The sequence below is a fragment of the Lepus europaeus genome, chromosome 11, assembly GCF_033115175.1.
Source record: "Lepus europaeus isolate LE1 chromosome 11, mLepTim1.pri, whole genome shotgun sequence".
Classification (NCBI taxonomy): domain Eukaryota; kingdom Metazoa; phylum Chordata; class Mammalia; order Lagomorpha; family Leporidae; genus Lepus; species Lepus europaeus.
The window spans coordinates 75,760,736-75,774,774 of record NC_084837.1 but is presented as its reverse complement, the minus strand read 5'-3'; the positions used below and the strand labels follow the sequence as shown (position 1 = coordinate 75,774,774).

The window sequence follows — 14,039 nt, the reverse complement described above, 5'->3', positions numbered from 1 at the left end:
AAGAGAAAATGAAACCTGCTACTTTGAATAACATGTAAGGACATGATGATAAAAAAAAATAGACCAGGCACAGAAAGACAAATACTGCATCATCTTGCCATCTTGCTCATATGTGGAATCTAAAATAGATGATCCCATAAAAGTAGAAAATAAAATGGTGTTTTCCAGAAGCTGGGTAGAAGGAAGAGGAACTGAAAATTTGGTCAAAGGATACATAACTACAGTTAAGAGAGAAAATTTCAAGAGATTATTGTATAGTAAGGTGACTACAGTTAATGACAATGTCTAGAAAAACAAAGAGACTATGTTCTCACCACAAAAAATGGTAATTTTGTGATAATTATGTGAGAGAATGCATTTGCTAACTAGCTAGATTTATCTATTCCATAATAAACATACTTTAAGATAGCACATTACACATACATGATACAAACATACAATGTTATCTGAAAGTTTTAAATTCTCCTTTAGGTAACACTGGCTTCTATCTCTAATCAACTGTAGCCATTTGCATGCATATATGTATTAATTATATGTGCATATACACATTGCTGTATACATTGAACAGAGAGATGAGAATTGTATACAATATGGGAACAAATAGCCAAAACAATTCAAGGGTCTATGATTTCCATTTTAGTTATTTACGAGTTTGTTTTCAGTAATGAGCAACTCAACCTAGTAAAAGGAGGACCTTTATTTTACCTTGTAAATCCAGTATGAATAATTTAAGAGGTTTGGTAAATGTTGACACAATACATAGGTACTTTGCTGTTTGTATTACAATCAACTTCAGAAGTACAAATGACAAGATATCACTCAGCCCAAACTGCCTTTACTGAAAGACTAAATGAATGAGGAATAGTGAATCAGGAGTAAGTAAGATGCTTTCTCATTAAAAAAAAAAGAAAGAAAACTGAAGAGATTATTGGCTGTCTTTAATTTATCAATTGCAGATGGCAGCAAAGCAAATCTTTGTAAACTGCAGGGAACTGATGAATGTGTTGAGAAACAGGTAGTGTTTTCCTATGAAATAACTTTTGTAAAGACTAAGACAGATGAAAATTATTACAATTACCTAGCACATATTTTATAAATTTGAAGAAGCATCCAGACCTCTTGTCAATATTGATAAGATTATTTACCTATCATTATTATTAGCAGTGTTTTTCCAAGACACATAAACATATCAATGTGGAATACAATTTTTGAAGAAGACAAGTTTTTACCTGTAATAGTGATTTTTGCTGACCACTTAGATGTCCCATCCAGAACACTTTGTTTGGCTGCCTTTGTGTACTGTACAAAATCATCTTTCGAAATCTGAAACATTTCCTGAATTACTTCAAACACTTCTGGCCTGTTCTTCTCCCTGATCTTCATTCTTTCTTTCATGGCTGTAATAATGGTCTGAGTCTTGTCTTCAGCACCATGCTTGGAACTCTTTTCTGCTGCTCCTGTAATGGAAAATTCAACAGTGATGAGGACATACATGCGCTACTTTTCGAAGGTATGAGGGAAAAGAGAAGGAGCGATATGAGAGTGAAATAATATTTTTACCTTGAGAATTCAGGGTGGCCTTTTTGGGAAACAAATTACTAGGCTGCAATGTCAAACAATTTGCCTTCATTTTGTTATTGCAAGTAAATTGACCTTTGTGATGTCCAGTTTCCCCACTGTATTATTGGAAGAAATCCGCGCTGTGCGATATTTTGGCTCAAACTTTCAAAACAAAATTCAAGGCCGGCGCCGCGGCTCACTAGGCTAATCCTCCACCTTGCCGCGCTGGCACACCGGGTTCTAGTCCCGGTCGGGGCACCGATCATGTCCCGGTTGCCCCTCTTCCAGGCCAGCTCTCTGCTGTGGCCAGGGAGTGCAGTGGAGGATGGCCCAAGTGCTTGGGCCCTGCACCCCATGGGAAACCAGGATAAGCACCTGGCTCCTGCCATCGGATCAGCGCAGTGCACCGGCTGCAGCGCGCCTACCGCGGCGGCCATTGGAGGGTGAACCAACGGCAAAAGGAAGACCTTTCTCTCTGTCTCTCTCTCACTGTCCACTCTGCCTGTCAAAAAAAAAATTTTCAAAAAGAATGTATATAATGAAATATTTATAAAGGCATATATTTATCCATTTGAAAGGCATAGTTACAGAGAGAGAGGGAGAGAGAGAGAGACAGAGATCTTCCACCTACTGGTTCACTCTCCAAATGGCTGCAATAGCCAGAGATGGGCTAGATGAACGCCAGGAAGCAGGAGCTTCATCCAGATCTCCCAACATGGACAACAGGGGCTCAAGCACTTGGACCAACCTCTGGCTGCTTTCCAAGGTGCATTAACAGGGAACTAGATTGAAAGTAGAGCAGCTGGGACACAAACCAGCATCCATGTGAGATGTCACTATTGCAGGTGGTGGCTCTACCTGCTACACAACAATTTATGGCCTACAATGAGATTCTTACACAGTAAAACTTGCCTAGGCTGGATTAAATAGTTGCAGCTACCCACTAAGTCACAGTTTTCTTCAGCTAGTAGAGCATTCATTACATATAGAAGACAGTCCTGGCTGGAAGACATTACCCACAGAATTCAAAAGACTCCAAAAGTTTGGTGTTTGATTGCCTTTCTAAAGATGCTCTGTGCATGAATATTGTCATAAAATGATTCTTTTCAAATCCCAGCTTCTAAACACCTATTATTATTGTGGCTACTAGTATATCTAAAGACTCTGGGTAGAAGTGCTAAAGTCTTACAGAATTAAATATATTTTGGATTATTTTTCTAAATTCATGAAACGGCCTAGTTAACTGCCCATACAATAGATGTCATTTCAAGCAATAGCTTCCAAAGTCAAACACAGAATATGTAATGATTTTCCATCCAAAGGAATCACATTTCTGCTCTTAATGACTGCCTCTTTAGTCCTTCAAAAAATAATTAAGAAATCTTGATGAATAGCTTTGAATTTTTTCATCAGTGTCCTTGGTGTGGGAGTAGAGTATCAATTCTAATATGCGCAGACAGTAGACAGACTCATAGACTAAAATTACCAATCCAGGGAGAGCATTTTAGTAGGGACTTAAGTTTTTATTTTTTAAGCTGTTATTTCTATAACAGATTTACAGCTTTAAGTTTTTTCTGCTTTTACAGTTTTAAATATCTTTTATTTCTTTTTTATTTAAGAAACAGAGGATGAGAAAAAGAGAATACATGCTCCCACCTACTGTTTCACTCCCCAAACACCCCCAACAACCAGAGACCAAGCCAGGAGCTGAGAACTCAAATCAGTTCTCACACATAGGTGGTAGGAAACCAATCACTTCAGCCATCATTGCTAACTCCTAGAGTTCAAATTATTAGGGAGCTGGAAGCAATAGCTGGAGCTGGGAGTCAAACCAAAGCACTCCAATTTGGGAGGTGGGTACCCTAACTGGTGTCTTAACTACTAAGTCAAATGCTTGTCCTACTTACATACTTTTATCTGAAGACATAAAAGTGAGTCAACTTCGATTTATTTTCATATATATTAGAGATACATAATTAATTTTTGTCACTGATCTACAAGTATTTTCAATTTCCTGTAGTTCATTAAATCTGCATATCTTTCCTTGTTTTTCAAATCACACTGTTTCTTAATAGTTGTGATTTGTCAAGAATTCTCATGCATTTGAGGGTATTATTTTCCTTTAGCCTTGTTTTATAATCAGAGGTCACTTTAAACTTGCATGCATGAGTCTGCCTACAAAGTAGAAGTTGCAGTAGTTTCACTGAAGTGCAGTAATATGCCAACAGGAAACATATATCAACAGCAAAGAAGGTCAAGGAGATGGGGTACAGTAAAATATTTTGTAAAATATAATAGGCTATCCAAACAAAATGCATCACTGTTACTTTTAAAAACACTTAATTGACAGATCAGAAAACACAATAATGGACATTAAAACAGGGAATTCAACATTAGACAGAGGCCAACTAGCTGTACAAGTCAAATAGGTTCTCTACTACATAGTTTATGGGACAACTACAGAACATTTCATTTTTTACAATTTTTTTTTTTTGACAGTCAGAGTAAGACAGTAAGAGATACAGACACAGAGAGAAAGGTCTTCCTTTTTCCATTGGTTCACCCCACCAAGTGGCTGCTACGGCTGGTGTGCTGAGGCTGGCGTGCTGCGCCAATCCGAAGCCAGGAGCCAGGTGTTTGGGTCATCCTCCACTGCATTCTGGGGCCACAGCAGAGAGCTAGACTGGAAGAGGAGCAACCGGGACAGAATCTGGCGCCCCGATCGGGACTAGAACCCGGGGTGCCGGCACCGCAGGCGGAGGGTTAGCCTATTGAGCCGTGGCACTGGCCCATTTTTTTACAGTTTTTATTTATCACCCAAAATATGTCATCAACTTTACATGGCAAATTTATCATTTTAGTATATTTCCAAAGCATTATCTATGTATGTATAGCAACTCCAGTGTTCTCAATTGATCTCAGTTCCTCTTTTTTCTTTTTTCTTATTTTTCTCAACAGCTGTCCCAAAACGTTTGTACTTTGTTATCTACCACACTCCTATTACCCACCATGCTAAGCATATGAGCAAATCTCCTCCTTAACAGAAAGTAGAAGTCTTCTAATCTTAAAGGTCACATATTCTTTCCTCTCCTATAGAAAATAAAAAAAAAATAAAAAAATAAAAAAAAACCAACACCAAAGTAACTTAAACCTGATTTGTAGCATTAGCAGACTTCTGTGATGTGAATATCCTTAACTTGGCTGATTTAAGCAACTGTCTCACAAAAATCTTGATTATTTTAACAATCACCAGTAAATTCCTACCTGCATTTTCACCTACCTCTCATGCTAGACTGTAAGGCTAACCCCTATTAAATATGTACTCTTTAAAAGAATATTTATGTTTTTGAAAGGCAGAAACAGAGAGCTATATAAAGATATATAAAGATATAGATGATGTAGATATAGATATAGATATAGATATAGATATAGATATAGATGTATAAACAGAAAGAGAGAAAGATTGCACCTGCTGCTTGTTCGTTCCTCACCATACCCAAAATGGCAGGGGCCAATCTTGGGTCAAGTTCAAATCCAGGAGCCAGAAACATACTCTGTGTCTACCACATGGGAGGAAGAACCCCTGCTAACTCCCAGGATCTGCACTGGCATGAAGCTGGAGTCAGGAGTTGTAGCCAGGAGTCAAACTAAGGTACTCAGAAGTAGGATTCAGCATCTTATCCACTAGGCTAGACACCGTTTCCCTAATGTGCACTCTAAGTATCTAGTGCACTGTTGGAAAATGGGATATTCTCAGTGCATAGAGAAAATAAAATATTTCCTGGGGAAATCCAAGAAAAAATTATTACCATGATTGAGTATTTAATTTGGCTCTGGGTTTAATTTAACACATAATGAGCTTCTTGTAAGATCTGACCAGAAGGCCATGATCCTGAACGAAATGCGAATAAATTCAATGTAAACATTTTTAAATATAATGTGGGATATGTCTTGTGAAGAGACAAACTACAATTGGCCCTTGGCTTCAGATCTAGAGCTCTCGTAAAACAAAGGCTAGGTGCCCACCGTTAGGAAGCAGAATTTGGTTGACCTGAATATCACATGCATTTCATAATCAGCATAAGATGAGGACATAACTCCAACTACAAATGAGAGAAATACATTGAGACAATTACTTTTACAGAGGACAAAATTGCATAGTAGCCATTGGTGCTTTGGGTATTTAGGCAGACTTTCTTGATTGTGAATCCTGATCTACCACCCAATAACTGGCATGATTGGAATGTCTGTGGCCCACTCAAATTAGTATAATGAAAATTAATCCCCAACATGATTATGTCACATGGTGGAGCCTTTGGGAGCTGGTTAGGACACTGGGGAAAAGCCATCAAGAATGGGACAGTGCTGTTTAAAACCAGCCACAGTTCACTCTCTTGTCCCTCCCACCACATGAGGACCCAGCATGAAGTGTGGTTCCTTAAAAGGGGAGAGCTGCCCACTTCTGCTATCAGAAATGGAGTGGAGATGATGCTGTGTTAGCTCCCTGCTCTTCCAATTACCCTTCTGTTCAATGTCTTTATATCTTTTTCAAAAAATGCATAAAACACAAATTTTAACATTTTAATTTTAATTTTTTATTTATTTATTTATTTTTTTCATAAATAGCCAATGACATGTGACAACTTGGCCTACAGAACTATCAACAGTGTTGTTTGAGCCTGATCTGACACTCACAGCTTAGGCATGCTGTCCTTGTGGATGTAGCGTATCCCAGAACAACAATGCTCACTGTGTGGAAGGTTGAAGGCAGGTACACAAAGTCACTTCATTACTTTGAGCCCAGAAACATGATCACTGTGTACACTACTAAATATCAATACCTTCTGTTGACTAACGCCAGCGACCAGTGTTTCTGTGCCAAGGACAGTACTAGCCTCACTCTAATCTGCCTTTCTATTCCAGATAAGATTTTTGAAGGTCTTAGGTGATGGACTTGTCTTTACTTCCAGACAACACTGCACGCAGAGTAAATCTCTGTGTTCCAATGTCATCTTTCTGAAATGTCATCCAGTTCACCCGGGTGTGCGCTCTCCCTCATAGTAACAGGTAAAAACACTACAAACGCGTTCCTAGTGGTTTTCAGCTGGAGGCAAGGACAAGTATTTATTCACTCTTTTCACATACGAAGAAAATGATGACCAGGGAGACTGCAAAAAATTCATGTAGCAACAGGACTGGAAGCCAGATCTTTCTAAAGTAGTTCAGACTACGAAAAAACAAAACAAAACAAAACAAAACAAAAAAACCGCACACTGACATCCCATGAGCATGTTACATAGAATACCTCTATGGCAATGTGGAAGGCATACACATGCTCTTAGTTCCTCTTTAACAGCCAATCCTTATTCCTAAAAATGCCCCATCATTATTAGTCTACTCCTTTAGGTTAAGGAACCAACTATTGTATTAAGGTAATTGTTGATTCCATTTTACCCAATTTAATGTGCCAGATCACTTCTATCTTGCTGTTGTTGAAGCCAATGGAGTAACATGTTGAGACAGGGGATGGTGGTATTTAAAGTATATTGGTGGGTTGACTTCATAAATAGCAGGTCTTGAGGGGTCATCATGGTGGGGAACTCTGAGAAGCCAATGTGTGGGCAGCATAGAATGTCTACAAGACAGGGGAACCAGAAGAGAAAGTGCAGAATAACTAAAAATTAAAATTCAAGAACTTTCCATGTATTTCATGGGACCAATGTTACATATTTATTTATGTTGGGAAAAATACGAGGCTGGGAGTTCAGAGAACGAGGCTGTAAATCTGCCTGTGATACTCATTTGATTCATTTTACAAGACACTAAATCGTCTAAAGCTAGCAAAATCAGTAAATCTAGATTCATAGTCATCTCATTTAGCAGTTCCTCTAATAGTGTACGCTCATATGGAAAAATTATCTTCAAACCATCACAGGGTATTTCTCATTGTATTTCTCATGATTTCATCCACTGTTTAATTAACATTGATCAATCAGTGCCTGTACTTAAATGAATGACAATTTGCATGGAAATAAGGATTGTGGTGTCTCCTGTGTAGCACTGGATAAACAGAATCCTACTTCAAAGCTTGTTGAGCCCTCACTACATAGTCATTCCCCGTGTAAGAGCTGTGCAGAGCACCAACTGTCCAAGGTGCCCTAGATAGGTGTCCACATCTGTTCATGTGAGCCATGGTTCAGGAAACAGGGTTAATTCTAGGAAATACATTGGTTATGTTTTCTAGCTCTGAAAGACCAAAATAAAGTTCCTGGCCATAGGAGGGGCTCAATATTTACAAATATCTGCTGTCTTCAAAGAGCATGGCTGCAAAATGTGGCAATAACTTCACAACAAAAAATAGAAAATCAGCATCTCATTTTCAAGCAGGAGTATGGAGTCCGATTTTCTTAATATGAACTTCTAATTGTTTACATTAGGAAACATAAGCCTAACATAAAGTCACTGGGAAATGTACAGAACTATAGAACAGGTCTTGCAAGATGCTGATTCACTAAACTTTTGGTGAAATAGTTTTTATCCTAATGTGTAGGTACTTAAAATTTCCAGTTAGGAATTAAAATTGGGCAGAATGTTGGCTGGCGCCGCGGCTCAATAGGCTAATCCTCCGCCTGCGGCGCCGGCACACCGGGTTCTAGTCCCGGTCGGGGCGCCAGATTCTATCCCGGTTGCCCCTCTTCCAGGTAAGCTCTCTGCTGTGGCCCGGGAAGGCAGTGGAGGATGGTGCACCCCATGGGAGACCAGGAGGAAGCACCTGGCTCCTGGCTTTAATCAGCGCAGTGAGCCAGCCGCAGCGTGAACCAATGGCAAAGGAAGACATTTCTCTCTATCTCTCTCTCACTGTCCACTCTGCCTGTCAAAAAAAAAAAAAAAAAAAAAAAAGGTGGGGGGGGCAGAATGCTTATTCAGTGGGACTCTAGAATTCCTTCTTCAGAGACATATAAAGAAGTATAATTCAGCTGAGTTAGGTACCATGATTATTTTTTTTCAATTTTTGGGGCTGTTGCCCTTTTTATTTTGAAACTAATTTTATTTATTTGAAAGGGGGAAGGAAGGGAAGATAGAAAAAACAGTTGGCTGGCTTATTCCCCAAATGCCCACAACAACTTGGGCTGGGCCAGACAAAAGCCAGGTGCTAGGAACTCAGTACTGGTCTCCTATGTGTGTGGCAGGGAACCAGCTACTTAGCAGGCCTCCCAAGTGCATACTAGCAGGAAGTTGGAGTCAAAAACTGAGCAGGGTCTCTCAAACTCAGAGACTCCAATATGGAAGGCAGGTGTCCCAGGCAGTGTTTCAAGCACTGTGCCAAACATCCAATCCTTTTTTTCTATATTGAAACAATAATCAAGGAAAATAATTAATATATGATCTCTCTTTTTTATCTGTCTCATTCTGCATATAGCCTCATCCCAGCCAACATGCTTTTTTTTTTTTTTTTTTTTTTTTAATGTTTTTACCTAGTTTAAAAATTCCAACATAGTGCTCAGGTAAGTTACGTACTGGTTAATATTAACAAGATTTAGGGTTATAATTCATTCCTCCATTTTCTATAAATCAATTATTCCACTGCCAGGTGCTTTTAGCAAAAAAGAATTAAATGTCTTTTTAAATGACAGGACACAAATGAACTAATTAAAGAAAGGGCAGGTGGACTCTGGCCGCTGCCACTGGCTTGGAACGGAAAGGGTAGTAAATCAGTTCTCTATTCTCACAGATTGTTCTCTGTGGTTCCTTTTGTCCCTCCCTCTCCTACCCACCGCCTTATGGCGGTCAGTCTTGAGTCAGGACAGCAGGAGCTTCCAGGAACAACATCGAATCAGATCAGCTAGAGAGGACCAGAGATGAAGCTGTATGTCGAACTCACATTGGATGTTTCCAGGCCCCTCGAACCTGCAAGGAAGTGCTGAAGTTGTGAATGGCATTTTAAAATCCCTTCAGTTTCACTTGACTGAATGTGTGCAAGACACAGACCTTACACTATATGTGAATGAAACAGCAAACTGAAATCACTTCGAAGTAATTGTGCATATGCTCTCTTTTGCATGTATATGTCCTCTCAGAGGGGGTGTGTGTATACGTGTTGATCACCTGCAGTGATTTCAGAAAAAAAAAAAATCAGTAAAATAATGAGCATTCTAGAAGATGAGATAATTATTTTTAATACCTGAAAAACTACCACATACACATATGGAAGTCAGCTTATTAAATATTTTCTCAGGAGATAAGATATGCCTTAATGCGTAGAAATTATGAGGAGGTAGTTTTCAGTTTACATTTTAATTTAGGCACTAGAATCTTCTAATAATGAGTTAAACTGCCTTACCACAATGTTAAATTTTCCCTAGAGGTATTCAAACAGCTTGAACAAGGATTTTAAAAAGAAAACCACCGGAAGCTTCTTACATCTACAGCATGCTTAATTAGCTACCTCTTCCAAGACAGATTTCTCTTGACTTTTCAACTCTTTGCTTTTCTTCAGTGTTGGCATACATGGAGCTACCACAAGCATGACATTATCATTACCTATTTCTTGCTTAAAATAACAAAAGAGAAAAAGTTCTTAAGGAAGCTTTGATGATTCTTTAGGGATAATTGCAAATTTTATCCCTAGTTATACAAAGCTAAGAAGTTAAAAATATATACTTATCAAAATCTTCTGAACAGTGTAAAAGTGTTGATTGTAGGGAAAAAGTGGGGAGGGATTTTTAAAGAAAATAACCACCTTCACTGTTCTCTACTATTTTTTTATTCTTCCAATTTAGTGAATACTCTCAGTGAACATTTTTGATTGTACAATTTATTTAATAAAGATCAAAAGCACATACTGATTTTAAGAAAAGGAGCTAGATTCTGAAGGTGTTTCTAAATATGATGAATGATGCTCTCTCTCTCCTTTCTGAAAGACTAAAAGAGGAAGGAGTTCATCTTGTTACAGGAAAAGGGCTGTTAGTAAATTGGTGCCATCTTCCTAAACCCAGCCTGGCTTACTAGAAGTCAGGTGACCCAATAGCCCAATCACAAGTGTCAGCTCCACCCCCACCCTAACGGGATTGGCCGCTCCCACTTTCTTACCTCTGCAAACCTATGTAAGCCCTGTTCTCCCAGTACAGGCTGCAGTTCTCTCTGTGCACCTGTGCACGGGGAGGCAGCCTATCGGACTTACCCCACAATAAACCTTTTCCCTTACTCAGGTGTTTGGTGTGTTTTGTGGTGGCCTTTCCTTTCAATGGGGGTGGAGAAATTATTGTTACCTCGGTTCTTTGTCTCACATGGAAGAAGAATTTCCAAGCGGCCAGCAAAGAGATTTAAAAGTATTTATTAGAATCAAGGGCCTCCAGACAGAGTGGCATGGAGGGGAGCTTCCAAGAAAGGAAAACCCAAAGGGGACTGGTGGTAGCAGGCTTTAAGTACAATTTCGAAGGAAAAAAAAATAAAAACCTGAGGATTAGATTGGCATTCAGTTACCAGGCAGGGACAGAAAAACATCAAAAGAGGTCATTTAAAATTCTGCACCCTGTCTGGCCTGCTAAGGGTGGGGGTGGGGGGTGGGTTAGAAAACTTGTTTTCACCATAAGCTGTGAGCTCTGGAGGAGCTTCCTTGCTATTCTCATGGTAAATTTGGAGATTCCAAAGGAAGGAGGGCAACCTGTGTTCTTGCTTAAGATAATGTTTTTGGGGAAGGAAGCAAGTATTTTATCCCCCAAATTCTACTGGGATCTCCTGACCATCTAGTTACCCATCTGACTCCTCACAATCTCCTGAAAATGATCTCCATTCTTTCTTTTTCCTTAAAGCCTTCAAGTCCTCTGCTCCTAGAAGGCAACATTCTATTTATTTTCTCAAACACTACTGCACTAATATGCATACTTCTTAAGATATGTTGCAATTCGCCTTTTAAATAAGTGATCTGAATTTTAATAAGATTATGAGATTTTGCAAGTGAGTTGGATGAGTAATGTCAAGTCAGTCTGCCATAAAATTTTTTTATAAGAAATGCTACCACCTCTTTTCAAAATAAAGAAGGCATTTATTATCATTAACACAGCCTCAATCTGAAATGACTGTGTAGGGAGAATACTAATTCCATAGAGGAAACTGGAATATATGTGATTTTGACTACAATAAACAGCTGTGACAGCAGTCTTGCGTTAATCTTCTTTTTATCATTTTCTTCTGTCTTCAATTTTGGGTAACACATAAACTTTACATTGCCTGTATTCACTTAAACATTAAATGGGACAATATGTAGGTATGGAAAAAAGCAGTAGGTGCAAATGAACAACCATGTTTAAGTAAATTAATTTGGCTTTTTTTTTTTTTTAGTGATGTCCACGGACACTACCCAAAAAAAATACACCAGTTAATAGTCCATTATATATGTAATTTATAGTGTGATATTTTGGCATTCCTCAAGATTCCTAAGAAAATTTGCCATAGGAGTTGAATTGGCATGGATTCATTCAGAAGTATGAAAGGAAGAAGCCATTAATACTGATTGAGCATCTATTATGGCAAGACTAAGCACATTTCAATTCTCATTTCATTTATCCTCCCTAGTAGTTGTCCAAGATAAATCAGAGCCAGGGATCCTAAAAAAAATTTTTTTTTTTAGAAATTCACCCAATGTCACATATCCAGCAAATTACATTCATATCTTACATTCTAATTCAAGACCTTTTGCTTCCAATGCCTGCACAGAGACTCTGTCAGGTAGGTAGTAAACTGAAAGTAATAATTGGAAAGCTTAAGAGAGGGAATAAGAGAGGAAGGAGGAAAAAGAGTGGGAGAGTGGGCAGGAGGGAGAGTAGCATGGGAAGTTATCACTATGTTCCTAAATCTGCATATACAAAAGACACAAAACTTGTTTACCTTAACACATAAAAAAAAAAAAATTAAAAAGAAGCCAAAAAGAATAGGCTTGGCAAACAATTCCAGTTACTGCAACTGCAGTTCTCCCTGTCTGGAGAACATGATTTTTTTTTTTTTTTTTCAAAAAAGAAAGGCTGTTTTACTAAAAAAAATAAGATTGGGCTCTGGGAAGAGGGTTAGTCCCTTCAGGCCTTCAGAGGTCAGGTGGAGACTTAGTCCTTTTCAGTGATGTAGACAAGGACTCCCATGCCTGACACTATATCCTGGTCCACAGTGTTCAGAATGACTTGGGAGAAGGTTCCAAATAGGCTGGGGAACACTATTTTACACATCTCCTCTTACCATATCAGACTATACTGAGACATAAGCAAGACGTAAGTCAGAAGTTATACTGAAATTTTATTCTTGGTCAGAGTGGTAGGAAGGGAGAGGATGGAATGGGTGGGAATTGTTGAAAACCCCAAGAGCTGGACATCTAATCTGCAAACATATGGCATAAGATAGGCACCGTGTACCACTTCTGCAGCCAAATCGAGTACTCACTCTGCAAACAGTCAGCGTTGAGGAGGTCCTGGCACTTTTCATGACACTTCACTCCACATTCCAAACACTTCATGCCTTGCCTGGCAATGCCCCACAGGAGCCCTTCACACTCATAACAATAGGTGGGCGTTGTAGCTGTCCAGACCTCAAAATTGTGTGGGGTGGTGGAAGACATGGGGTAGATCAATGCCTGCAAAGTCTTCTTGAAGACATGCATTTTCTGCGGAGAGAAGTTACCAACACAAGCCAAGTCAGTGGAATTGGAGAACTGCATCATAAAGCAAACCATTTTATCACTTTTCCCTAAAAATGCTGTTTTGAGAAAGTCCCTTATCAATGTAAGTGATAACAGGAAAAACAACTCTGCCCATTTATGGCTCACTCAGTATTCTAGGGACCAATTTCATCATTTGAACAAAAAGAAATCCCTGATTTCCCAGATCGGACTGGGCCAACATGTTGGGCTGGCTTCTTTTACAGCTCCACACAGTTGCAATACGGTAATTTTTCTGTCCTGGTTCTAATACCAACTCCACAAGGGCAAGGATGGTAAACAGTGTACTTGCTGCTACATCAATCCCAGAGTCTAACCTAGGACCTGACTTCAGAAAGATGTTCTGGAAACATTAATTCAAAAAATAGATCTATACTAGTATTCTTAGTTGGCTTTGGTAAAAATGTGAAGTATGGAAACTTCTCAATGCTGATCCTAACTGTCTAGAAACACCACCACCACTCTTCTCCTCTATCCTGCCCAGGCCTTTCTTCTCTGCTTCTGTGGGCCTCACTGGCATTGACCACTCCCTAGCCCCAGTGCGTGCTTCTTCCGTAAATCATCCTGCTGGAAAATCCTTTCATCACCAGTAACATACAAAGGATCCCAGCAGCTAATTCACAAGCAGATAAAGGTTACAAGTGGCACTCTCCTATGGTGATTTATATTTTAAAGGTGGGTAATTGTCTAATGGCAAGCCATTGGAGGATTGGAACAGCCACTAAACCTGTTGCCAGAAGATCTGAGTTTTGTTGTGTAGGCTTGGTTGTTCACT

General features: G+C 39.1%; 1 protein-coding gene across 2 annotated transcripts in view; it reads right to left on the bottom strand.

The window, feature by feature from the left end:
• UNC13C (unc-13 homolog C) overlaps positions 1 to 14,039 on the bottom strand; it is a 632,546-nt gene that overhangs the window by 389,122 nt on the left and 229,385 nt on the right. For both annotated transcript variants that reach the window (XM_062204781.1, XM_062204780.1), the window contains 2 exons: positions 12,991 to 13,210; positions 1,230 to 1,457 (listed from right to left, as the gene is read on the bottom strand). In XM_062204781.1, coding sequence (XP_062060765.1) covers positions 1,230 to 1,457; positions 12,991 to 13,210 — 448 coding nt within the window. The remainder of the gene's footprint in view (positions 1 to 1,229; positions 1,458 to 12,990; positions 13,211 to 14,039) is intronic.